At 38.9% G+C, this 26,248-nt stretch overlaps 2 protein-coding genes across 2 annotated transcripts in view; both read right to left on the bottom strand.

Annotated features, from left to right (window-relative positions):
* Window positions 1-32: 32 nt before the first annotated feature.
* On the bottom strand, window positions 33-5,521 carry LOC119739387 (CKLF-like MARVEL transmembrane domain-containing protein 7). Its single transcript, XM_038214321.1, has 5 exons — window positions 5,429-5,521; window positions 3,705-3,875; window positions 2,524-2,691; window positions 1,751-1,846; window positions 33-724 (listed from the first exon to the last, which is right to left on the bottom strand). Exons 2-5 carry the CDS (start codon window positions 3,819-3,821, stop codon window positions 605-607), a joined length of 501 nt encoding a protein of 166 aa, XP_038070249.1. The 5' UTR covers window positions 3,822-3,875; window positions 5,429-5,521; the 3' UTR covers window positions 33-604.
* An 8,472-nt stretch (window positions 5,522-13,993) lies between these two features.
* The window catches only part of LOC119739113 (dynein heavy chain 5, axonemal-like), a gene marked incomplete at its 5' end in the record, with an annotated part of 41,401 nt that continues 29,146 nt past the window's right edge, over window positions 13,994-26,248 (bottom strand). Inside the window, 13 exons of the mRNA XM_038213943.1 lie at window positions 13,994-17,147; window positions 17,780-17,992; window positions 18,215-18,367; window positions 19,109-19,265; window positions 19,543-19,703; window positions 20,017-20,118; window positions 21,346-21,462; window positions 21,971-22,126; window positions 22,673-23,055; window positions 23,661-23,826; window positions 24,375-24,496; window positions 25,299-25,489; window positions 25,891-26,005. Of these exons, the coding sequence (XP_038069871.1) occupies window positions 16,761-17,147; window positions 17,780-17,992; window positions 18,215-18,367; window positions 19,109-19,265; window positions 19,543-19,703; window positions 20,017-20,118; window positions 21,346-21,462; window positions 21,971-22,126; window positions 22,673-23,055; window positions 23,661-23,826; window positions 24,375-24,496; window positions 25,299-25,489; window positions 25,891-26,005 (2,423 nt within the window). The remainder of the gene's footprint in view (window positions 17,148-17,779; window positions 17,993-18,214; window positions 18,368-19,108; window positions 19,266-19,542; window positions 19,704-20,016; window positions 20,119-21,345; window positions 21,463-21,970; window positions 22,127-22,672; window positions 23,056-23,660; window positions 23,827-24,374; window positions 24,497-25,298; window positions 25,490-25,890; window positions 26,006-26,248) is intronic.

Genomic DNA, 26,248 nt, shown 5'->3' with positions numbered 1-26,248 from the left:
AAATTGAAACAAATTCAAACAATGGAGTTTGGAGGATGTGGGACAACAGAGAGTGTAATTTGACCTCTAAAACCCGCAAGATTTTACGAGAATACAGCACATCCGAGCACCATGTAGGATGGGACGCCCTATTATCGCAGTATTTATCACATTTCTCATTCCGAATAGATATTGCCCACTAACCTTCCCGAATTGTCCTGTCCTTTGTGTTAAACTCTTCCTTTTCAATTGATATAAAACAAATCCGACGGTGGTGTGGTTTATTCCGTGTAAGATGCCTGTGAAAATAGACATGCTCGGAGTATGCGAACGGATATGGACTCCCTAGATATATTATCGCGGTAGACGGGAAGTGTTTTTTATAATGATCTCAACTTTTTTATTCATAGTTAATGTTTGACCAAAACATCCCCTGATTGTTGAAAATGTTGCGAACTGATGACTATTACAAGATTAAAAAGGTTGGCCTCAACTTCCGTTCAATTGATCACACAGATTATTGGGTAAATTCAAACACGGGAGTCTGAGACTAGACTAGTCAGTGTTTGGTACCCAGACTTGCACGCTCTATTCTAATCCAATCCTGTTACCTGTACGTTTGTTTCTAATAATTTGCGTCATAGCTTTGGTTTGAGGTCGGGGGTCGTGGTTTCAACTGACGCCACCTCTGGAAGTTGAACCAAATGCTGGCGCCGAAGGACAACATCGCGATAAAACCAAAGATCTGCGGAAATAGAATCAAACCAACAAACACTGAGCATGGGCAGTGGAAAGTACAAAATGTCTGTAAATTGCACAGTGGTGCATGAAGATTTGTTATACCTCTGTCTTGAATACTGTATTTTCATTGGCCTATAACGACCACGTGTTCAGCTTATAAAAAGTCATGGCACACTCCCTGTTGGATATCACGCACGTGATATCCCACAGGGAGTGTGCTATGACTTTGTATGTACGCTTGTATCGTTGGTACCCACGCTATTTTCACCATGTTTTTACACATGAGTGGGAGCAGCCGACATGCATGTGAGATGACGTTCGATTGTCATGACTGTTGTGTTTACTGCTGTTTGTTTTCAGGATTTTTACATCAAAATCCAAAGAATCCAAAACAGAGGTATAACAAAACAATTGTTAAATGAAACCTGGGGTGGGGACTCTAGGGTGAGGGCTGTGGGGTGGGGGTGGAAAGGGGGTCGGGGATGGTGGGCTAGGGGTGGGGGCTGGGTTGGGGGCTTGGGGTGGGGAGAAAAGTAATCATCTCCTTTCAGCGTGAAAGTCAATCTTGAAAAGGACAAAGATTCAAGGAAACTGTACTACATGTACATACAAACAAAAAAGTTTTGTGGGACATTTCTTTATCATCAGCGCCAAGTTTCATGTATCAGATTTACCTGTCCCTTCAGCAGTGGCCTCACTTGGGGGGAGGGGGGTCAGATTGGGGGAGGGGATTAAAAAAGGTGGCTTTAGACAAAGATAAAGTTGGTGGAACATTTCTGTAAGGGTGGGGAAGCTGAAATGATTTTGTATCCGTGATGTGCGCTGCAGTTTGCTCAATGTTTTGAGCACTGCACTTCTCATATCCAGTGGGGCGCTTGGGTATCCTATAGCTGCACCAGTCGGTGTGATGGGAGCGCAATACTTTAGTATGTCTGTTGAGACTGCTTCTCTGAAGGCCGAGTGTTGACTCCAATCTTTCACAAAGAAAAGGGTGTTTTTAATTATCGTGCCCAAATTGTTCTGTACTTACGGCAGCAGCAATCATGGCAGGTTGAGCAATGTTGAATACCGAGGCCAGACAGACGATGAAGTAGGCTATCGTTCCAAGGATACTGACCAGAAAATCCTGCAACACAATCACAACAAGAAGTAATGAGACGGCATTTCAAAAGAACAAGCTGTTCAAATGAATTGTCAAAGGCATTCCCGTGTTCTTATTCACCCCGTTACTTGTGACTGGACTTGTGACTGGACTTGTGATTTGCAAATGAAAAGACTTGTGGTCGCTTGAAAACAACAGGGGAGTCAGGCTGGCGTAGCAGTACTTTCCTCGCCTTCCACCGCTGTGACCCGGGTTTGAATCCCGCCTGGGCCAATAAGTGGATTGGTTTTCAGTCCCTACCTGATTCTGTGGGTTTCCCCAGAATATTCTTCTGGGGTTTTCCTCCCACCTCTAAAACTGTGATTTCTTCTCATTATCTCCTCTCTAGAGGTTTCTTCAGGCTTGCGAGCTACAATGCCGAGGGCGCTTTTGAGGAGTCCTTGGTTTCAGTACCAAAATTTATAATAATAATAATCATTAATAATAACAAGACTGTGAAAAAATAATAAATTAAAATGCGCCCGTCTGACACCAACATTTTACAACAAATTTGATGTAACAATTATGGGCATTTTCATTCTGCAATGCTCCTGCAAGTTTCAAGGGGGAATCATAACGTCTTATCATCCCTGAAATATAAGGGAGCAGGGCGGGAAGGGTTGAAACAACGAGTGTTTACTACACACGTCAGGGCTACTCACAAATAAATAAATGTTTATCCTCGTGATGTCCTTGTCCTTGGAGTACGCGAAGACGATGAAGAGGCCAATACTCAGGAACAGACCGCAGAATATGACAACGCCAAAGAAGATGTTAGCAATGCTGACGCCAGACACCAGGCAAAGAATGAAGGCGATCAGAGACCATCCCTGAAGAAAAAAGACACACAATGCATCATGGTTCTGTCTTAATTTAGTTGTTCTAATGAGCTATGAACAAATGCATACGTAAATGGGTTGTCATTATAGAGATTGATATTACTACATAACAGTACAGAGTCCATACGATGAATTTTCTTAGGAACTCATTTTGTGCAATATTTTACTCCTCTTAAAATGTATGAAAACTATTTGACATCCCGTTTTGGTTTTATTAAAAAATGGATTTCTTTAAACATTTGAAAAATGTCCATTCAGGACAACTGAGAGAGGGCGGTGTTGCTGTGATGTCATTTCAGGAAGACACTGTTCAGTTTAGGGGTTTTCTGTTCAAACTGTGAGCCCAAAATTTGCTCTTTGAAAACATTAGTGAGAAAGGGTTGCTCATTGGCTTAATCATGCCATGTACTTACACAAAAAAGAATAACCAAAGAAAAGGAAATTTATGACAGCAAAATATCCAAAATTCTAGCAACTGTTTGTGCAGAAATAGCTGTAACGTTGAGGTTTCTGCCCAGAATGACATCACATCATTTCCAACGAAAGATTTAAAAAAATGTACATTGCAGGGCCCTTTATCTCCACATTCCTTTGTGCAACCTTTGTACAGTCATCTTAATCCCAAGGCTTCCAGATTCTTCAAAATCCACCACGAATTTGTAAGGAATTCTCAGGAATAAGAAAGGCTGGCCACTACAATAGAATGTCGCTATAATCAACTCCACTATAGTCCTGAACATTTGGCTAAATAGCGAACATCCCCTTTGCAGGGTTCCTACATCTTCAGGCCAGTAAAACTCCACAACTTTTCCTTGCTTTCTGCCTTTGCTTTAAGAATTTTATTGACTGATCGTGTCAAATGTCAAATGGCCACCATACCCAACATTAGACCAGTTCTTTTGAAGACCCCACTGCGTTCAATACAGTGACATTCTAGTGACTCTACTATATTACTTTCCATGGGGCTTAATTAACAAAGAAGTTTATTTGGAAAAATTCAGTACCATCATCTTTGCTTTGAGCACACCGTTGATAGACTTGACATAGCCCATGTCCATTCCACATTTGCGTTCAGCCCCACTGCTTCCACCACCAGATTCTACTGTTTCTTGGTCGGCCATGACTGATGGTTAGTTTATCACCAAACTGCAAACTTCTCAAGTCAAGCACTATAATCAAATTTCAAGAAGAATATTTAAAGTATGATTTCATTTTAACGGGCTTGGGTAGTTTTTCTTTATTATATCATTTTGCAATGCATAATTCCAATTCCCATTAGCACAGATTTTTTGGGTCAAAATATAGGCACTGGATCTTTGGCCGGCACTGGCTTTCTTTTAGGAAACAATATTCAGCCGGCACAGCAGTGAACATGCACAGTGACTGTTTTTTGGGACTTAAAAAGATTTTTATCATGACAAATCTTAGTCTGGTTCTGCATCAACATTGTGACTTCATAGATGGGAATCAAACCACATTTACAATTTTGGACTTTACTTCCCTTTAAAAAAAAACTCCAGAGCCACGAATCAGAAAAAGAAAATGTAGGCCTAATACTCTGCAATTAAATATAGAATATTCTTATTTTTTGGGATCAAAAATGAATTTTTGAAAATGTTGAACAGTAGTCGAACGTGCCTAACCAGTCGAGCTACTGAAGAGTTCTGTTTGGACGGGCAGTTATTAATGTCAAATAGATTCGCAATGGTGCAATACCATAATGATAGCAGTTGAAAATTGCGCTACGGCTGCCATAACAATAGCCTAGGCAGGTTATGACGTTCAATTCATTGGATGACGTCAATCAACCCTGATCATCATCATTTAGGGTAGTCCAAGTAACTAGGACTCTACGTATCGCCTTTTTTAACATTTGGACATGGTCTGGCGTCAGTAGAGTCCTACTCCTACTCCTAGGATCATCCCCTTATCGCGTGTACCATTAATCAGTTACACTCATACCCCCAATCAAAATCTTCAGATTTCACCACAAAAAGTCCCGAAACTGTCTTTTGTGCCCCCTGTAGGCTTTTGAAAGAATTTAATATTCTAACAGTGGTGGTTAGGTTCACTTACCTTTGGGAAGAAAAGAGAAATTTTCCGTTCAATTCGGAAACCATTAGGCCTAGGCCATTTTTCAAACCCCAGCTTCGGCCTGTATCCGGGTCCAGCCCCATTCCTAACCTGTATGAATGGACCAGAGACGGAGCTGAAGCTGGGCCTGGGTTTGAAACGGCCAAGATGGCAGCCTCCAGCACGACGACTGCTAGTCTCAGTTACAGGCTAGACTAGCTGACTACGAGGGTTCCGAACTGATGGACAATTTCTATTTTCTTCCCAAACGTAAGTGAACCTAACCACCCGTTAGAATTTTGGAAAGAATGTTGCAACCTGACGCCACTTTTTTCTTCATATATCCCTTCAATGAAGGTCAGTCATTGCAAAAAAATAAGAGTATTAAGACATGAATCTGGGACTGAGAAATTTCCAATTTTGTTAGGGAGGGTCGTCTTCTTCAGCTTCATCATTCATATTCTTAAGAAAATTTTCTTGACTCTCCATGCTTTGTACACAACCGCTGAAGAAGTGGCGTCAGGTTGCAAGTTGCAACACTCTTTCCCCATTAAATTCTAATTTTGAGCTTGACATACGTACAAATTAACCACACTTCAGAAATTATGTATTCGTCATTTGGTTTAAAATAAAGACATTTTTATAGGCCAACCTACCTGATTATCGATCGCCAGTCCACTCCCACCATTGATGTATGGTGGATACCCTGACGACCATATCGGTTTAGACATAGTTTCAAACAATCAGTTAGAGGGACCTGCCTATCGAACGTGCGAGAATCCCCACACCGCATGGGGGCGCACTCGACACCGAAATAAACACGCCTCTCCCAATTTTTTTTGGGAAAGATTACTAATTTTTAATTATTAAGCCATTATGAGAAATTATGAGAACTGTTTACAAAACTAGTTACCCAGAAGAGTTCCCCTTCAAGAAGAAAAAAATGGTAGTTCGGATTTGTGATTTTTTTAAGCGACTGGTAACTGAGAACTTAGTAGTGTGACGTAAGCGCGCGCGCGCTTTCAGCTTGTTTACAAACACGTCACTTGGTTGGCATGTCACACACATTCGACGAAGGATCCAGAGCAGACGAAGACGAAATTTCACGGCAAAAATCGAGCGAGTATTTCCCATTCTTTCTCTGTGATTATTGATGTTTGAATTGAATACAGGAAATATTAACAAAGTATGTGAGCGGGATTACCGTGGCTGTTTTGCCATTATAATGAGCGCAAGCTTACTTAGATTATGCTGCAATGATTTTGAAGTTGAACACAAAACATAATATGCGCGCTTTAACATTCCATACTGCATGCTTGACCGATCGGAGTATCATCAGCATCAACCGTAGTAGAAGGTAACAATTTCATTTAACTGCAAACGGTAGAATTAAAAAAACTCAGCTCATTTCAGCTCAGGCTTGCTTGCCCAGGCCCTATGTACCAATTTCCTGAGGAGAAATTGTTTTAATTAGATGGCTAATTATCACTTCCTTTTTTAGTTTTTTTCACTTTATTTTTTTTTTTTTTTTTTTTGACGGTAGACAGAACCATGTAGAATAGTGTAGGCCTATCTCCTTTTGAGATATATGCTTGTGAGAACCTTTGTTTCCATTATTTCATATGAAAACCTTTCTTTTAATTAGGCCTATTTTATAACACTTACAAACAAATGTAGGCCTATTTTCCTTTTTCTTATCCTCGACGGTTTTCATAGAAAAACAAGTTGAGTCCGCCTTGACGACGCACACGTACGTGGTGACGTATGCTACACGTCATCTGTGAGAGCGCGAGTTTTCGATGAGTCGATTTTCCCCGACGACCATAGTGACGTCATAAAATGTCACTCATTGTAACCAAGAACTTGACACGCGGTGCATGCATTGTGTGTACAAAAGTTGTGAAGTTTTCCATAGAGTATTTTGTTCTTGAACGTATAGGCTAGAGAATAAGATTAAGATTTAAAAAGAAATTCCATACTGTGGAATTTTCGTCTAGTTTCTCACTTGCTTTTTGGGGGGTAAGCTCCAAAACGATTTGGGATACGCCGTAACTTGAACATTATGGAACCAAAAGCACTTGACTAAAAGGCAGGAAAGGTGAAGTGTTGGCATAAATGAAATCACTCGATTATGGTAAGATGATATTGTTGGTATTTCTCTCTCTTTTTTTTATCACGTAGGCCTATTCATAAATACTCAGTTATTTGTGTAATATTTTAATTCATAATTTTGACTTAGGCCTAACATATTAAATGTATATATATATATTAAATGCATATTGTAAGGCCCATGCTTAGATCAAGCCCTGTAAATTTATAAAACCGTGGCTTAGTAAATAATGTTGTTAGTCTAGGCCTTCACTATTTCGACAAATTCAACATATTTCTTTAGGCTCAGCCTGTGCATTAAAATTCACAATCTAAATACAAAAGGACCTTTATTTAAAGACCATAGGCCTACTTCCAATGGGTGTTCCTGAAGATGATGAAAGAGAAATAAAGGAAAAGGGGAACAAGGAAGAAGATGATGAAAAAAAGGGCAAAATTGAAACAGAAATAGAAGAGATCGAATAAGAGAAAAAGAATCGCACATAAAAGGAAATAGGCCTAAAAGAAAAAAGGAAAAAAGAAAAAAAAGAGGGGAAAAAAGAGAAGAAAACAGAGCAGGGTTCCCAGGAAGAGCAGTGTCATGTGTTGATGCTGATGGGTCTACGCACTTAAGACGTGCCTATACCCTGGCCGATAGAAAAGGGGGAGAACATAAGAAAAAAGAGGGGGAAAAGAAAAAGAAGCTAGAAAAAAAAATACGTACAAGACTGAAAAGAAAATAGAACACATTGATAAAGAATAAGAGAAAAAAGAAAGAAGGAAAAATGAAAAAAAAAAAAGGTTTTAGGAAGAAACAGAAGATGCTGAGAAAAGATGAAAATGGCAAAAAAGAACAAAAAGATGAAGGAGGAAGGACAAAAGGAAAAGCAACAGTCAGCATTTCTTCATTTCAGGTTTGTCTACTTATATTCTGTTGTTTGTTTGTCTGTGTATTGTTTGTTTGTCTTCAGATTTGTTTGTTTGTCGTCAGCAGGGTTCCCAGGAAGAGCAGTGTCATAATTGTGGATGCTGATGGGTCTACGCACTTAAGACGTGCCTATACCCTGCACTAGGGCCTAGATAGCTAGTTTAGACAATTTCTTGTTAAGTCAGTTATAAGTTCACTGTCTTAGTCCGGCCACAGGAAATAGGGGGTGAAGAATGACAAACTAATTGATGCTTTTGTCTGAATTTACTTGGATAACTTGTTTCTTGAGACCGATGACAAATGCAAGATGAGTTAAAACACACTTTAATGAGTCGAGGATTCAGGCAAATGAGTTGGGGGGGGGGGGGAATGGAGGAAAATCTCAGAAAAACAGGACGAATTTAATGAGAATTACACAATATGTGCTGAGGTGGCAAATCTATGAATGTCTATCTGGTTTTTGCATTTTTTTTCAGTGTGGCAGGTTTCAAGAAAGAGCAGTGTCATGAGCTGATGCCGATGGGTCTATGCACTTAATACGTCCCTATACCCTTTTGAAAAATGTAAAAACAGACATTAAATTTGTAATTTGATTGGATGCACGGGTTGGCGGAGGTCCTCAAAAGTAGATGGGAGGGTGGATCTTAATTTAATGATGGTGTAATAAGTACATATTAATGAAGTATAAAACTGTGTATTTAAATGCATTTATGTTGTGTCAGTCTTAAGCTGTTTACTTAGTGTTCAAAAATTTAAATTTGAAGCCACATTTCAAATGAAACTTAGTTTGACCTTTGACAAAGGTCACTGATGGCAAGTGTTCTTAAAATATCATTCAGTGTATATTATTTTATATATAAAGGGTGTGTCTGCATAAATTAGCTATACCACCATGAGTAACAGGTGTCTGTGTGAAGTGACAATGGTCCTTTCCACGGGCGTATGTTTGCTTCATGTTGGAGCCAAGTAATGGGGTGCAACATGTTACATAAATGGGTCACTACATCTACATCTTGAGTCGTATGTGCAGTTATCTATTTGGGCCTTATAGTATATGATCACTTAGTTTGTCTACAAGTTTACATATTTGTGTCTACTTACTATTTATACATTCTGTTTTAAAGTGTTATAGACCTATGTATTTGTTTGTCCGTATATTTGTCTGTTGTTTGTTTGTTAGTTGTAAGCAGGGTACCCAGGAAGAGCAGCGTCATGTGTTGATGCTGATGGGTCTACGCACTTAAGACGTGCCTATACCCTGCAGTAGGGCCTATGTAGGTAGTTGAACCATGAAGATTTTTATGCATTAATTTAAATTGAGCAATCACAGGCAAATCACAAGTCAATCACAAGTCAATCCTAAGTCAATCACATGTCAATCACAAGTCAATCACAAGTCAGTCACAAGTCAATCACAAGTCAATCATAAGTCAATCACAAGTCAATCGCAAGTCGGTCACAAGTCAATCACACGTCAATCACATGTCAATCACATGTCAATCACAAGTCAATCACAAGTCAGTCACAAGTCAAATCACAAGTCAATCACATGTCAATCACAAGTCAATCACAAGTCAATCACAAGTCAATCACAAGTCAATCACAAGTCAATCACAAGGAATAGGGAATGAACAATGACAAAAGAAGGGCTTTGTCAGAGTTCATGTGAGTTACTTGTTACATGACTTGAGACTGGATGACTAGTGATATTCCTTAGATGACTTGACTAAAACTTGTAGGTTTACTCTGACATGTAAATGATGGATGGTTGGAGGTGGTAAGATTTAGGAGGGTGGACCATCAAACATTTTGTACATTTAGTGCGGCTATTGTATTTGATAACCTGAATATTATACATGTAAATTTATGTTTATTTCCAATTATATTCAAGATGATGGAGATGAATTAGGACATTAGAGCAGATCTCGAGATTCAATTGAGGGAACACCTTTTTAAAAGCAATATGTCAGATTTGACTACAATCTCCCAGGTGAAAATTCCAGTTAGTAACCAACTCAACTGGTTTCAACTGGTTTCATCTGGTACCAGTTAAACTGGAAATTAGTGACTGGTTGTGATCTGGTAAAAACTGGTTTTGAACTGGTAGTTAACTGATTTTGAAGCAGTTAACCCAGTTCAAACCAGTTCTAAAAACCAGTTACCAAGTTCCAGTCAACTGGTTTCAACCGGAATTTTCACCTGGGCTGTCTGTTTTTGCAATGTTGTTCATTTTCCTTGATAGGGTTCCCAGGAAGAGCAGTGTCATGTGTTGATGCTGATGGGTCTACGCACATCAGACGTGCCTATGCCCTGTTGAAAATGACTGTAAAAGCAGACAGACATATTGTTTTGTAATTTGATTGGTTGGATGGTCGGAGGCGGTCCTCAAAAGTGGATGGGAGGGTGGACCATGTTATGCAATCTGTAGATGTATTTGAAAGTAGGCTTACCACAGCGCACTTTTACTTTTACAAATACTCTTGTATTTTATAATTGTGATTGACTTACTGTATATAGGCATTTCAGGAAATTATTAGTCCAGCAGTACTTATATTCCAAGGTTGGTTTTGATCTGTTTGTTTACTGTTTATTGTCCATTTGTTTGTCTGTTTGTAGACAGCAGAATTCCCAGAGGGTGTAGTGCAATCAGTCGATGCTGATTGCCCTAACTACTTATAATATGCCTGTACCTGCTTGAAATTTAAAAAAAAAAAAGGAAAAGAAAACAAGACAGAAAAGAAAACAAGAAAGGAAGGAAAGAAGAATAAAAAAGAAGAGACTGAAGAGAAAAGAGAAAAGAGTGAAAGAAGAAACAAAGAAAAAAAAAAAAAAGAAGAGGAAAAAAAAACATGAAGAGAAGATAATAAAAAGAAGAAAAAAGGGAAAAAAAGAAGGAACAAAAGTAAGAAAAGATGTCAATGAAACAGTTGCCAGAAGATAAAAAGAATATAAAAAAACGGCAACCAAGATAGAAGATGAAAAGAGAAGAAGAAAAAAGAAAAAGAAAAAAAAAGGGTTCCCAGGAAGAGCAGTGTCATGTGTTGATGCTGATGGGTCTACGCACTTAAGACGTGCCTATGCCCTGGCTGGTTGAAAAAAAAGTAAAAAAAAAAAAAAAAAAAAAAAAAGAGAGAGAGAGAAAAGAAGAAAGAAAAGGATTAAAAAAAACCCCCAAAAACAAGCAGAACAAGAAGATAAGGAAAAAAAGGACTGGGATTCTAAACAAAGTAGGCCTACATGTATTTTAATTTGGCTAGTGGGTCATCAATGGAAGATTATTGGTAAGTATCATTGCAACCATACAACATTACAAAACCACTTGTTCGTATGTGTAGACTCAAGATCTAGCGATCTATAGCCAACATTTCTCTTCCAGGGCTGTATGCACTTGATGTAGTTTGTCTGTGTATTGATTGTCTGTCTGTGTGTTTGTAGTTACTAGATTTCTAGCGTGTCTTTACCCTGCATTTAGGCCTGGAAATGTTCATTCGTAAATTTTTATTTCAATATTCATTTCATACAACAGTAATTGTTAGGTGCTAGGGGCCATATTTTTTTACCAGATTTTTCATAACTTCTTTTCTTAGGTTTAGAAGTCAGGTACGCAATTGCATTCCTTTTTCAAATGTGTAGTTTTCTGTCTCTAAATTTTGTTTACCCTTCTGTTTGTCCGTTTGTCTAACTACATGTATTTGTTTTTGTCCCTTTGTGCGTCCGTAGTCAGCATGGGTACCCAGGAAGAGCAGCATCATATGGATGCTGATGGGTCTACGCACTTAAGACGTGCCTATACCCTGCAGTAGGGCCTAGGTGGCTGGCTTTCCGTTATGAAATGGATGGATGGTTGGGGTGGTCCTAAAAAGTGGGTGGGAGGGCGGACCAGGAATTGTTTTACAGGTTGTTAGGCTATGGTAAGTCTTTTAGTTATGTTACCTTGTTTGTCAACATGTTTATGCTGTCTGCTTGTTGATTGGTTGTATTTTTGTTCTTTGAAATTCTTAACACATAATTTCCAGGAATTTTTTTTTTGGGGGGGTGGCACTTATGATTTGTTCGATATGGAATTGTGGACATGTTTACTCTTCAGATTGAAATATACTGAAAGTACTTTGTACTTGGTTTTGGAATTTGTGAACTTTTCTAAATATATCTTAATTTGTAAAACGCTAATGGTATATATAATATATGCCAGTGTGAATGGATGGTTCAAGTACATGAAGATATCTTTTGTCAAATTTGTACGTACGAGTGGTTTCTGTGCCATTGTTTATTTAAGTCACATCATATAAATAGGGTATATTTATCCAATAAATCGAGTTATCAAAGACATTTGTGCTGGTGATAGATGGGAAGAGACACTCAAACAAGATCCAAGCTTGAGAAAACTTGCTGATATTCAAATACACAAGAGCAAATCAAGAATTAGAGGCAAGATCAAGACAAGCTCGGACAAGGGCAGTAAGAAAGATGCAGAGTTGAAGACTTCAAAGGATCAAGTCAAAGAGTTTATCAAGAGGGGGAGATTGCAAGATCAAGAAAAATGATATAAGATCAAGACCATAGGGAAAGGCCCAGCAGAGACTAACTTTAAGAATTCTTTTTTTTTTAGCAATGAATGTAATTTTTAGTTTTGATAAACTTTGGTTGATTTTGCATATCTGTCTGATTGTGCATACATATCTGTCTGATTTTATGATTTTTTTTTGTCTGCGTAACTTCATTTCAAAATGTTTAATCACACAATGTAATTGTCAAATAGTTGAGTGAAAACAATTTCAAAACATTAATCTGTGGATAAAAGTGCACATAAATTAGGTCAAGAATTTAAAAATAAAAATGGATGGATGGTTGGTTGGAGTGGTCCTTAAAAGAGGGAGGGTGGGTGGACCATTGTTCTTTACGTTTTTATGATTGTAGTTAGTTGTCATTGTTTAGAAATCAAAAGAATTATTTTAATATGTGAAAAAATTCTTCAAAAATTCACAGAGTCAAGTAAAATAGAAAATTACACATATCTCTTTTCCTTCATTTCATTCAACATGATTTTTCTTGACTCTTTTTAATGACAGGAAAGTCAGGTAGGCAATTGAAGTCTGACAGTAGTGTTTCTAAAATTTGTTTTCTTTGTTTTGTCCCTTTGTTTGTTTGTCTGTTCGTCTGTCTGTTAGTTGTAAGCAGGGTTCCCAGGAAGAGCAGTGTCATAGTTGTTGATGCTGATGGGTCTACGCACTTAACACGTGCCTATACCCTGCATTAGGGCCTAGATAGCTAGTTTAAGCAATTTCTTGTTTACTACTACGTTGTAAGTCAAATTACGAGTCAATGTACGAGTCAAGTCTGGTCACAGATAAAGAGATAAACAAATATGGCATTCCTTTGTCATTCTTCATCCCCCAATACTTGTGACTTGGCTTATAATTTTACTTGTGACTGACTGGACAGGGTTTGGTTCCAAGTGGGGGGGGGGGGGGGGGGGGGTGTTAGACAACAGGTGTTAATAGGTGTCTGGTACTGGTTTTTCCTGTGTTTTCCCCCATTTTTGGCGGCCCAAGAGGTGGGGTTTACATCCCCAAACCCTCTTCCTCGATCTGCCACTGCTTGATAAAAAAAAAAATCCTGGCCATCTAATACTGTGAAATTATATTGAGATTACATTGTATTAATAATGAAGAACAGCTTGGTAGCCATTGCAAAAAGGTGCATTGTGACAATGACATAAGTATTAAAGTTAAGCAAACGTGACAGTTTTGTTATTGTAAGACATAACTTTGCAAACACTTGTAGTGCTCTTCAAGAGTTTGTAAGAAAAACTACTTGACTAGGTTGCTTAGGTAAGACTTGCATGGTGTTTGACATAAGGTGTGGTTGGATGGTTGGTGGGGGTCCTTTACAGAGGGAGGGTGGGTGGACCCGTACATATTTACTTTGCTGCTTGTAGTCACATTGGTCATTGGGATAAAAGATTTGATAAACGTTGGGCAGTGATCCTGAAATGTTGATGAATTAGTGGTTATAAATGAAATCTTCTTAAAACAATGATAAACATTTTCAACCACAAGAAAATCATGTAAAATCAAATGTAAAAAATTGGTGAAATTTCAACTATGAGGTTAGGGTTATTGGTTCAGAAAATGGACGTGACACCTTATACGTGAAAGAGAGCAACAAACTCTAGATTAAACTGAAAACTTGTTGACGATCAAATTTGTAACAAATCAGAACATTTATTGAATTTTACTCACTGCAGAGTGCGTGCTTATTCCATTTCACACAAACAGAGCAATAAGCAAAAGTATGTTAAGAATGGATTGTTCATAGTAACAGAGTTTAAAACGAAACTGAATGACAAAATCTTTAAATTGTTTATGCGAAGTAAAAAATGAATTTTACTAAACAGGACACTATTATGGGTTGAAGGAACAATGCAATGTAAGTACATTCACTAGGCAAGAAACAAAATTCTGTAAAAACTTGTTCTAAAGGAATGTTCATTTTGCGCACAGCATTTTTTGTTACGTATCACAATTCAAACCATTTTTAAAAAAACAACACTTGAATATCACAATTTGTAATGATTTTTTTCAATAGAATGTTAAAAAATAAATTACATGGAAAATTGATTCAACTTCGATAGAGAATTGATGAAAATTGACAATTTTGAGAGCAAAATAATCTACATTTGCATAACAATAAGGTTCATACAATTCTAATTTAGATCCTACACTTAAGAAAGACAGAGGATTCCTTAAAGCTAAACGCTATCATCTCAACATTCTGAATGCATAGAATAAAGTTACTTTTGTTCATAAAAATAAAACAATTACTTTGAATTCGGCTATCAAATCATCACAGCACACACATGGAAAAACATCACTACAATTTAACCAATTTTACCAAATTTGATACTTTCATATTTAGTCATACACTTTGTCCGAATGTAAGTGCATAATTTTTATTCGAATTCAGTATGCAAGTTACCTGACATTTGCAAAATTACTAAATGTGCAAATTTTGTATCGTTTTGTCTGACAACGAAAACTGTTGAAAGCCTCCATTTAACAAGTACGCTTAAAACTAGTCCCAGCACCACATTAATTCAATTTTAGGTACTTTTTATTTTTAAATTTCAAAACATATCTCTTCAATCTGCCAAAGCTCTTATTAACACAAAGTTAAGAGTAGATAAGCACATCTACTGGTCATGTTCCAACAGGTAAATAGAAAAAAAACTTTCTCAGTGCTGGAATTTTAGTTGCCATTTCATGAAACTCTTATATTTTCTCTGAATGACATTTCAAAATCCATGTAAAAACATTTGCCATTGTTCGTTAAAACTGTCCCTTCAAATTTACCAATTCACGTTAAACCCAGATTTTTTTTTATATTTACATCTTCTTGTCACTGAATTTTCTGCGTGTGTAGTATTGACTTGCAACGTCCCGCAGTCCCTCTAATTGTTTTTTTACGGGTTTATTTTCAGCTTCACAGGATAAACTGGTTCGAATACAACAATACAATATAACCAGTTCCACATGAGAAAACTGAATCATAAACCCGCAAAAAAAACCCTAAGAAATGGCTTTTATTCATGGGAAGCATGAGCTACTAATGTAGCATGTTTGAGAGTATGCAACTAGAATACATGAAGTGAGCATGGACGGAATCAAGCAATGAACAGCGAAGAAGCACCATGTCCACATGGTGGTTAAATAACAAACAATGTGATCTTTGGTTGATTTTTCTTAAAAAATATGATCCTATAAATGTTTAGAATTTAATTAAGCACGTTTAATAAGCCTCTGTACTGATGATGTCACGCTTTGTTTGCACATGTGCTTTTGGATGGGAGCCTGGTGGGGCGTCGGTTTTGAAGCCTCATAGAAAAGCGCACAAGTAAACAAAGTGTGATGTCATCAGTACAAAGGCTTATTGAATAATGACAAAATGATTAAGAGTGACATGATATATTAAACTACGTGGTGCGAAATAGGAGTAAATGTGCAGAGAAATGGACGGATTTATAAGATTAGCATATAACTTGAACTCGATAATCTAGTTATGATTAAATTTATTCACAAGATGGAATGTCACGTCGGCTGATTTTGATCTTTTTAAAAAGTAGAAAAAATAGAACATGTACAAGTGAAGTATCAACGATGCATAAGCAGTACAGCGCAATGCTGAATTCTATCAAATTTATATGTACAATAGATTGTGCAATAGACAGGCATTTTACTTTGTCGAACAAGTATTTAACAACTTAATTTAAAAAAATTGCAGGATTTAAGAATTAATTTTAGAGTAGCATTAATTTAAGCATGCTCGCACAGTTAGTATGGTGTAAATTTTACAATGGGTTGCACTTAGTTAAGCATGGTGGATGGAATAAGTTAGTTATAATACTAATTTTCCTGTTAACATGATTTGAGCAAAAGAAAGGTGTGAACAAAGAAATTGACTGGAGTGGTAGTCGGACCTGTGACCACCAGAATACAATTCAGGCACTCTACCAACACAGTTATTCAGCCCTGTGTTATTCGAGTTATCCGACGTCCAGTTTCTCAATGTCTTTGTTTACTGGGTTCTAGCGTCAAAAACCATAAACGTTGTCAGTTTCTCTTCGTTGTCTGTTAGATGATAAGCATGCAGTGAGAAAGCTTGTTAGGCTTTCTAATGTCCATCTTGCTTGAACATTTCAAGGCAAAGTTACTTTTTGGGTGATTTTGTGGCTGCATCAGGATATATTGACAGGAATATCAGAAAATGAAAGAGAAATACTGCAGGTCTTTGCATGGAAATGCTTTCGTTTCCAGCAGAATGGCAGAAAAGTGCAACTGAATTTGACGCTGTCAGGCACATGCATGAAATGAGAAAGACGAGAGATAGTGTGGGTTTTTGGAAGAAGTTAACACCTTGTGTACTGTTCACATGGTGTTAATCATTCCAAAGAGACACACAATACAAGAGGGATCTACTTGATGTCGCAGAGTAACGCCACACCACGCAGAATCCAGTGATCGGGATTCTGGGTCGTCTTGAGATCAACAGTCGCGATGAACGTCAAATCCGTCCTGACAGGCTTCTTGTAGATGGGACACTCGTACATCCTGGGGTCCTTCCCTCCCGTACTGTTGATGGCGTAGATGTGAATGACAGGCAGAGGCTCAAAGAGGACTTTGGGTTTGGGTTCGATGAGGCGGATACCACGACGGTCCCAGGATGCTCCTTCTAGGAAGAGACCACTGACGTAGACGCCTTCGGCTGGTGGCTGGTTGATGTCATCTTTGAAGAATCTGGTGACGTCGTTGTGGAGGATGACACTGTCCAAGGCCCAGCCCTTGTGAGCACGGGTCACTTCCTGGAAGGTTTTAAAAAGCACGGTACGATGCATGAAGGATAAGCTCTTGCGATATTGAAATAATACTTTAAAAGAGGCCTCATCCTTAATTTGACAGGTTGCAATTGCTTAATTAAAGAGATTGTTATGATTGTAGGTGTAAGCCATGCTGTCACTGACTATTTTAGTCATAACCAGTTGATTTCAGTGTTTTACTTGGGTCAATATTGGTTAAGTGACCCATTGGTTTGTTATTAAGTAAGCCAGGGAAAGTGGAAGGAAATTTGTTTGACCATTTGTGACCTTTTAAACAGCAGGAGGGTTAATTGTTCAAAATCTTGTCCCCAATCATTATCTGTTCGACTAATCGGGTAAAATTTCCTTTTTTTCATTCACACTCCAAGCAGAATATGCAAGATCAGTTTTCAGTAGCATATTGCGATATTTTCCCCTTATTGTAAACTTTCACGATTGATTAAGGTTAGAACTCCTTGTCACTAAGTGTCTTTATTGATATGGTTATAAATGCCATGATCCGTTTTGATGGGATTACCAGCTTTTTTAATCCTTTACAACAGACAGCAAAATGAAATGCAGCAAAAAGATGACACGGACAAGAAAAGATGGGAAGACAATCTTCAAGGAGCACCCACCTGTCTCATGGCCGTCAAGAATCCCTGAGGATTGAAGAAGCCTGTCATCCAGAAGGTGTTGGGCCGACCGTCGAAGCACCATGAGCGGAACTGACCGTTGCGCTCTATCAACTCGGAATACCAGAAGCCCAGGGTGGAGGATGCCCAGGAGATCTTCTTCCAAGACTCTGGGATGCGAGCATCAAACATGCAGTCAAGGGCATCTCGTAGGTTCTGCAAAGGGGAACAACAATTAAATTCAATTGAAAAGTCTATGTAAAGCTTTGTATGTTGGATGGACAGGATTTTAAGTTGGATAATGAAGACGTATACCCATTCTCTTCAAAAATTTGACGTTTTTTTTCACAACAAATTTCATTACTAACGAACAGTTCATTATGTCCATGTTGCTTAAAGTTTGAGTTTAAAGCTTAACTCGTTGAGTAAAATCCTGACCTCATTCATGATGATAGTTCCATCGATAGCCAGCTTCAGATCTGTCAGTGTGGTCCTAACCAGCGTAATAACTCGCTGCATGCGATCTATCTCCTGTTTCAGGAAGATGTTCATCGGCTGTAAAGCTCCCATCTTGACGATCCGATCCTTGACCTGTTGGAGAAGAAAAAAATGACAAGCTTGAGAACAAATTTTAACGTGCAGGGAGGAGGCAGTTATGATGTTTGTTTCTGTTACTTAATTATGAATTCTTTCAACTCAAGACAGAGTTGAGCTCTACATAGCTTTGTTTTTTTTTCCCGAGGCCAGAAGGTACGTTGTCAATCCATAAGCATTTCAGGCACAGGTCTGAACAGGTCAAATAAGCGTTTCTGTTTTGAGCATTTTAAAACATTAAGGAATGTTAATATATTGAATTGGTTTACATGTATAATGGAGCTCTCTCATAGGACACCGTCTTTGTAGGAAATTTACAACTGCTGGTTCAACGTCATCAGGTGCGCGTACGCGCAGTGTGCAAAATGCTCTAAACACGCATGTGTGTTGCTCAAAATTTCTTTGAAATACGGCGCAGCCAATGCGCGTCACGAAAACTTGACGCCAAAATGCCTATGTACGTGGCAATCAGTAGGAAGCGACGTCATTTGAGAGGGGCCTATGGCCATTAAGACAATTTGTGTGGATCTTTTTAGCTAGCGATTTTATTTCAAGATGTCTGTTTATCTTAAGATTTCACATACTTTTGTACATCTATAAGCACTTTCTAGACATTATATACGATTGTAATGACACAAAATATTTTTCTAATTTGTGAGATTTCTCTTCCGTAATACTAGGGAGCAGCCTCATAAGCCTTTAAGACATTCTTGATACAGATAAGAGTTGTTATCGTACCTCATATGCGATATAATCCTGAGGTAGTTTCTCCAGCATGTCGTCGGCCATTCTCTGTACCACCACCTCCCTGGTCTCGCCTCCACTCCCTCCACTGTCCTTGGGTTGGATGCTCAAGATGGTGCTCAGTACTTCCCTGGCCGTGTTACTTTGATATCTGTGTGAGGTATGAGATATTGAATTTAAAATTTCTCCTTAGCAGATGGTGCTGCCGTCAAGATACAGGTATTGGCTGTAGTTCTTGGAGAGTTTTTTTTTTTTTTTTAGAGTTGCCTCAAAAATTGTAAGGATGATATTATTCTCTTTCTCAATACCCACAAACCCTCGTTAGACCTCTGCCCAGTTCTGTCTCATTTTTTGCCAAAACGCCTCACAATTTTCCAAACTCATAATTGAACTCAATGTTTGTTTTTGTAGTCTTCATGTGTACTAACGTGATATCAGCGTTAGGGTGTAGCCCAAAGACTTCAGGGGTGTCAGCGTTGGGCAAGCCGTTGATGTAATCCACGTAGTGCTGGACCTGGGTCCCTTTAGGAATCTGGTAGCCCTTGTAGAAACAGAAGCTGCTAGTGAACATCTGCTCACTGAACCATACCTGTTAACAGAAGAAAAGAACAAATATGTAATTTAAGGAAACATACTTGCATTTGCTTGTGATATACACAGGAAATAAGAAAGTAAAAGTACAAAGGCTTAACTCTAAAACAGACTGAATGTTAAGTAACTTGTCTTGTTTGAAGTATTTTGTTTTAATATGAAGTATGTGAAGTGTTGGCAATGTTAAAATATTACCTTGGCATAAATTAACTTCGTTGAACACTTTCTGTTTTAGTCTCCAGGGACAGAAATGAAATGTTACTGAAAGACAAACTTTCCCTTTAATGATTTTAAGCAAGCGGAATATTTACCCTTGCAAATGTGTTCAGGAGGCGCTTGTCAAAATCATCAGTGACACGACCCCCATACTGGATCTCTCCTATCATGTAACGTACAGTCAGCCACGACACACCCTGAAGGTAGGAGACAAAATATCAGAAATCAGTAAACAAGTAACAAATCAAAAATAAGCTAGTTAATTATGCAAATTTTTTTGTAGTTTCTTTTTCAACTTTTCATACGTTTTGTTTATCTTTACCAATCTGCTGCAATTTTGGTTGCAAAAATACGCTACAAAAATATCTATTTCATTTTTAGACTTTTTTTTACTCAAAATGGTAAATAAATTCTCATTCATAATACCGACCCACTACCTGATGCTTATTTGAGACTTGGTTATTAATAAGGGAATAACAGTGTGAGGAGCCGGTCTTCACTGCGTGATAATGACCGGGTGTGGGGGTGACCGCTGTTAATGGACCGTGTGGGGGTGACCGCTGTTAATGGACCGAGACGAAGTCGAGGTCCATTAACAGCGGTCACCCCCACACCCGGTCATTATCACGCAGTGAAGACCGGATCCTCACACTGTTATTCCCATTAATAAATACCTTTTTAACGAAATAAACAGTTAAAATGCTCCAATTTTGTGACTTTCTTTCGGCGATATTTCCAGACTTTTTTGTGTTCATGTTCATGGGCCATATTTTAGCTTAACAGCTATAACGACGTAAACTCAACAGAAACTGCTGCCGTAGCGAAACAAATTACAACAATGTTTTCATATCTTCACCTGATGGAGGAAGCTGAAATCTCGTTTACACATTCCTTGTGTCCGGAATTACAAAGATGCTTGGTTTAGGAAAGGTAAATATGTCGGTGGGTGAAGTGTTCAAAGAAAATAAATCGTAGATCTACGCTTTCGTCGTAAACATCCTCAGTATGTACTGCACTGCTGTATACGATGTCGTTTCAAAACTTCCTTACGCGCGCGCACGCACGCATCCCTAGCAACTGTGTTGCGTACGCGCGCGTCAGTCTCACGCGATGGGGGTTGAGCGCATGTGCAGTGCTCAATTGTTACAAGCTACCGCAGGACTGTTACTATATTTTGACCAATCATTGGCTTGCATGGGGCTGAACGGGGCTGGATCAATGCTGATTCAGGGGCCATTTATTCGCTTGATCTTTGAAGCCGGTCCATTATCACCGTTAATGACCGGCCACGTGATCGAGTCTCGGCCAATCAGAAACCATCAACTCTCCAAGGTATTTATTAATTTCCTTTAAAAAACACTGATAAGGGTAAAACGTCAATTCTCAGTGTTATCTCACAAAACATAGTAGCTATCTTTCAATACCTTTTTAATATCCATATCATCCAGGTGATTCTGCATAAACTGGACGGTGGCAGTGAAGTCAGCCGAGTTGAACTCATAGGGGATGTTCCAACCAAGAGGACCAAACTTACGTCTCTCCTGATTAAGACAAGAGGAAAATGAAAAAATGACAACCTTCTAATAAATGTTCAGAATACTCAGGATTAAAAAACACGATGTCATCAAAGTTGAAATAAAACTAATTTTCTAATCACAAGCAAATTTGATCAAACAAATTACAGTTATATTCAAATATTAAAGGCATAACTTTGTAAAATTGCACAAAATTTCCCAAATGCCTCAGTCAAATCTGTCATGTTAATCTAACTCTGAGCTGAATATATTCTCCTCACTGAGCTAAAATTGTCTTAGAATGCTTATGGATAAAGTAAAATAATGGTACAGCACATTAAGAAACAAAGTTGTCAGAAGCGGGTGCTTTATAAATGCACAATATTTTATAATTATCTACATTTCTTAAATATTGCTTATTTTAAACTATGCCAAAGAGAATCTGGTCTCTGATATTGATTTTGTTCAGAGCTCAAACTCAATTACTTAATTGGCAGGTGTTGCGCATGTACTGAAAAAAGTAGGGTCATTTCACCTGTACGACTGTGTGAAGTACAGCAGTAGCATACAGCATTGGTTTCCACTGGGGCATGTTGGAGACGTCCAGCTGATCCTGACTGATACCTGCATAGGTTCGCTTCAAGCCTGCCTTGACTCCTTGAGGAGGCTCATTGGTAAACTTGATGCACATCTGGTGGGTGAGAAAGGAAGTTACAGAAATGTTAGGAAAAGACGAGGCCATCAAACTGTAAGGCAGAGTTGTGGTCAAATAAATCATGAGCCACACCTGTTTCAGAAAGGCGTTCCAGAGTCATGCAAAACCAAAAAAGTCGACCTCAAATAGATTTCTGACGAACTTATATTAATTAAAATTTGAGCGAGACGGTTGAGTCATTCCGAATAACTGCAATAGTCCATCTTTCAATGAATTCTATATGATGTCACCTTCCTGTTTCAAACATCAAACTTATATAAATCTTGGGAACAATTTGGTTTGGTGATTAGACTTTTGGTTTCAAACAGTAGAACTTTGTGTATTAATTTTACTTTGACTGGTCTCTGGAGTAATTCAAAATGAATGCAGCAATTGATTTTTCCACTGTTCCAAACGTCAAACTTTTCATGTACAAAACTCAAATCTTGGGCATAATTTGGTACGCCGCGACTCTGTAACACCAATCTAAAGTGAGTATTACTCGATTTCTAGAAGGAATTCACTCAGTTTCTCATAACTCACCTGCAGTAGACTGATAGGGAAGCTAGGATGTACCTCCGTAGTCATCCACAACCTGAACGAGTCATGAACGTTCTCTGTCTCCACCACGGAATCCATGACCTCACCGAGGAACGACAGCGACAAGTGACAGTTCTGCAGCAGCACCCATCCGCCGTTAGCCTGGGATTGACTCATCAGGCGTCGGGCGTGGACCTCCTGCCCCTGACCCATGGAAATAGATCGACATTCGATCTTCTTTTTCTTAGCCAAGGACTCGATCATGTTGGTGGGGTCGCTGCCCATGGAGAGGAAGCAGATGAGAGGAGTGCGCATGTCTGATTCCTCCCAGGTTGTCTCCAAGTCTAAGATGACTCCCTCTGCGTAGCGTTCGCCCAACGAGTCCACTGTGGTATGGAAGACAAAAACGTGTCAATTTCTTGTGATGTATCTGTAGGGTTTTTTTTTGGTATAAAGCGATAGTAGGTATGCCTTCAAATTCCAATAGTTATTATGGAATGATTTGAAAAGATCTGGGGAACCATGCATCTTGCAGGACTTGAGAAACTCGGCCAAAAGTTAGAGGAACCACTCTGCAAGCCATACCTGGGTCAAATATCAAGGCTTGCTTACTTTGAGCGACGAACCTCCTCTATTACAGAATTCTTCAGGCTAACGGTTGGCATATCTCACAGGTTAGACATTGGTTACTTTGGCTTGTGAGCATGCGTAGGCCTGCATTCCATAACTTGGGATTACGTGCACACAGGATTAGTGCAGACTTTCTGTCCTGCCGCTGTACGCACAAACTGGTGTATCATAAGCAGAGAAGTCTTTGGTTGAAGTAAAGACATCATGATAGTTTAGATGATCATGATTCACACGTGTGAATGCAAACAAGACACCTCTCGGTCCAGGTGCATGTTGAAGCTGCTTTGACCCTTTGATTTTTAATATATCTTACGAGATGTTTTGCATGGGATGTCTGAGTTCTTGTTGGCAGTTTACTCACCGATATACTTCCTAGCCTGTGACAGCGTCCTATCAGGGCACCAGGATCTGACTAGGAGCAATCTCCTGAAGACATCCAAGGAGTTCTGGTATCCGTCAGGTATGATCTCATCTTCGGGCGCTTCCTTGTCAAACCAATGCTTCCACTGCTTCTCATTGCGAGCAACCTAGGATGGTTCCAAGGAGCAGTGAGTACAAGTGTCTCCACATTTACAAAGGGAACCTGGGAATGCTTGTAATGCAATTTTGACATGCTTGCTCTTTTTTCGAAAAACATCTATGAAAAAAACCCTTGGGTTTTAAGACTTGGAGGTACTAGTAGTGATGAAAAAGCAGGCTACTAATGAGTCTGTGTTTCATAGCATCCTAAATTCACACTACACCGGCACTGCTGCGTTCTGCGCCACATTGCGCAGCTTGCGCCACATCGCGCAGCTTGCCCCATATCGCGCAGCTTGCGCCATGCGCATGCCAATCTCCTTATAAAGAGATTTTTAGTACTATTTGCGAGAGGCACATAGCTAGAGGGGTGTTTCAAAAACACGGAGTAAAATTTGTTGAACAAATTCACTGGACATTTATAATTGTTGACTTGTTTTGATTTTTTGACCGAAAGGTATTTCGAGCCATAATCGGCGACCGGGCCCCAATAGTTTTAAACGAACTTGTTTAAAACCGGCAAAGCACATATTTATTGCCTTATTATTGTTCTGACCTGGTTCAGGACGTCGCTGAAGTGCTTGAGTTTACTAAGCTCCACCAGGTTCAGCCAGGTGATGTCAAGGACCCACTTGCAGGGTTTGGGAGGACAGGCCTTCAGGTCCAGGGAAGCACCACCTGTAGGCACAGACACGTGGGATTAGCAACACTCATGAACCCATACACCCTGGCTGGCCATGATTCCTGAATCTTCCTAAAATACTAGAAACCCTTCCTGAGGGGCCAATCCCTACTACAGTGAAATCCCGATAAGGCAAACCTTAGGGGAATGGACTCAAATTTTTAATTTAAGCAGAGTTTTGAGTTAGCAAATGGATTTTCTTTTCAACAACAATTGACGGGAATAAGTTCTTACTATGATTAAGAAGGGTTTTCGAGTTAGCAGGTTTTGACTTGTCGATATTTCACTGTATTCAAATTCATGGATCCATCCAAATTCAGTGCTTTACCTTACACAATGGTACATTATTTGGACTTCAACAAAATTTGGACATTTAGCACTGTATGAAGACGTAGTGCTAGGTTGTTCAGTTCATAATACATAAAAAAAATCAAACAAACCCGAGAATTAAATTTCGAATGTGAGAGTGTTTGAGTAAACGATTCACCCTGCCACCCCCACCCCACTCCCCCCCCCCCCCTAATAAAAATGAATACAAGGAACGATACTGTCATTCTACAACACAAAATAGTTGTAATTATGTACGAAATAAAAAGCTTCCACAAACAGCTTACCAACAAGAGCAAGAAACACACACATCGTAAACTTATCCAGGCCTGGCATTCAGTCCTAACACAATCTTTCGCAAAAGGACCTTGGAGAGGATACGGCTTTGCGAGATAGTTCTAGGATCCGAGTTTTTTGGTCCTGTAAAACTTTTACAAATATTACAATAACTTCTGACGTCAATAAGAATACCTTTGATGAGCGTGCTGAACTCCTCATGTTTGACCTTCCCACCGACCATATCGACCTTGAGGGTCAGGAGAATGGTGAACATCAGCTTGTCACTCTCGTACAAGCCACGAGCGGCGTACTTGTACACAGCAAAGGTCATGAACTCAATGATGTTGGCAATACGCTTGCTTGTAATGGGGCTCTTCGTTGAACTGTGAATTGTGAAAGAAACATTATTTTACCAAAAGAGACACTGATAAACTGGCAAAACGGAAACAAGTGTCAATACATGGTCCGATTATAATTTTAGATTAAGCAGAAATGTTCAACTTGTGACCTCCACTGAAGTTCGTGATTTCTCCTGAAGAGGCACCGCACAAGGTCTTTCCAATTAAAGTGACACACTACCACCGAGTTCAAAAAGTTCGCACAACATTTCAAAAAGTCCCCAGAATTAAAGTAACTATCACCAAAAGATATGCCTTAGTAAAACTAGTTCTTGTTTTTTTTTAGTGAGGCTTAAAACTTTATTGGCATAAACTTTCCAGCTTTGTAAAATGTTAAGTAAAGCTTCAGTGAAGGTTTTTTTTTTTTAATGGATCGGCAAACTTACTTTGTCATGGACAGATCAAACAGGCCCAGGAACTGCTTCAACGAAGTCTGGTACATGACGTTCACCATGCTCATCTCAGTGATCAAGAAGTACAGGATACTGCCTCTGTTGGCCACTGGTAACACAAGTACAAAAATATCACATAACTATCCAACTCGGGACATTACTGGGCTGTTACTATGTGACTTCACATTTTGCAGGATACAGTCCTCCCATTATCCACATTTTCGTGACCACAATGATCATGACGGCTTCTTTAAAAATGTCCCCTTCTGTAAAACTAACAGAATACCAACTATCGGGGAGGATCATAATTTAGGAAAAGGTAGGAGGTTAGCTGTAAACGAGAGCAGTAGGC

The sequence above is a fragment of the Patiria miniata genome, unplaced genomic scaffold, assembly GCF_015706575.1.
Source record: "Patiria miniata isolate m_02_andy unplaced genomic scaffold, ASM1570657v1 HiC_scaffold_30, whole genome shotgun sequence".
Classification (NCBI taxonomy): Eukaryota; Metazoa; Echinodermata; class Asteroidea; order Valvatida; family Asterinidae; genus Patiria; species Patiria miniata.
This window is presented reverse-complemented; position numbering and strand designations above follow the sequence as displayed.

Coding starts and splice junctions, on each gene's coding strand:
- LOC119739387 (XM_038214321.1), bottom strand. CDS start 3,821: ATGGCCGACCAAGAAACAGTAGAATCTGGTGGTGGAAGCAGTGGGGCT. Junction 2,692..3,704: donor TGCTCAAAGCAAAGATGATG/GTACTGAATTTT, acceptor TTTTTTCTTCAG/GGATGGTCTCTGATCGCCTT. Junction 725..1,750: donor CTGCCATGATTGCTGCTGCC/GTAAGTACAGAA, acceptor CTATTTCCGCAG/ATCTTTGGTTTTATCGCGAT.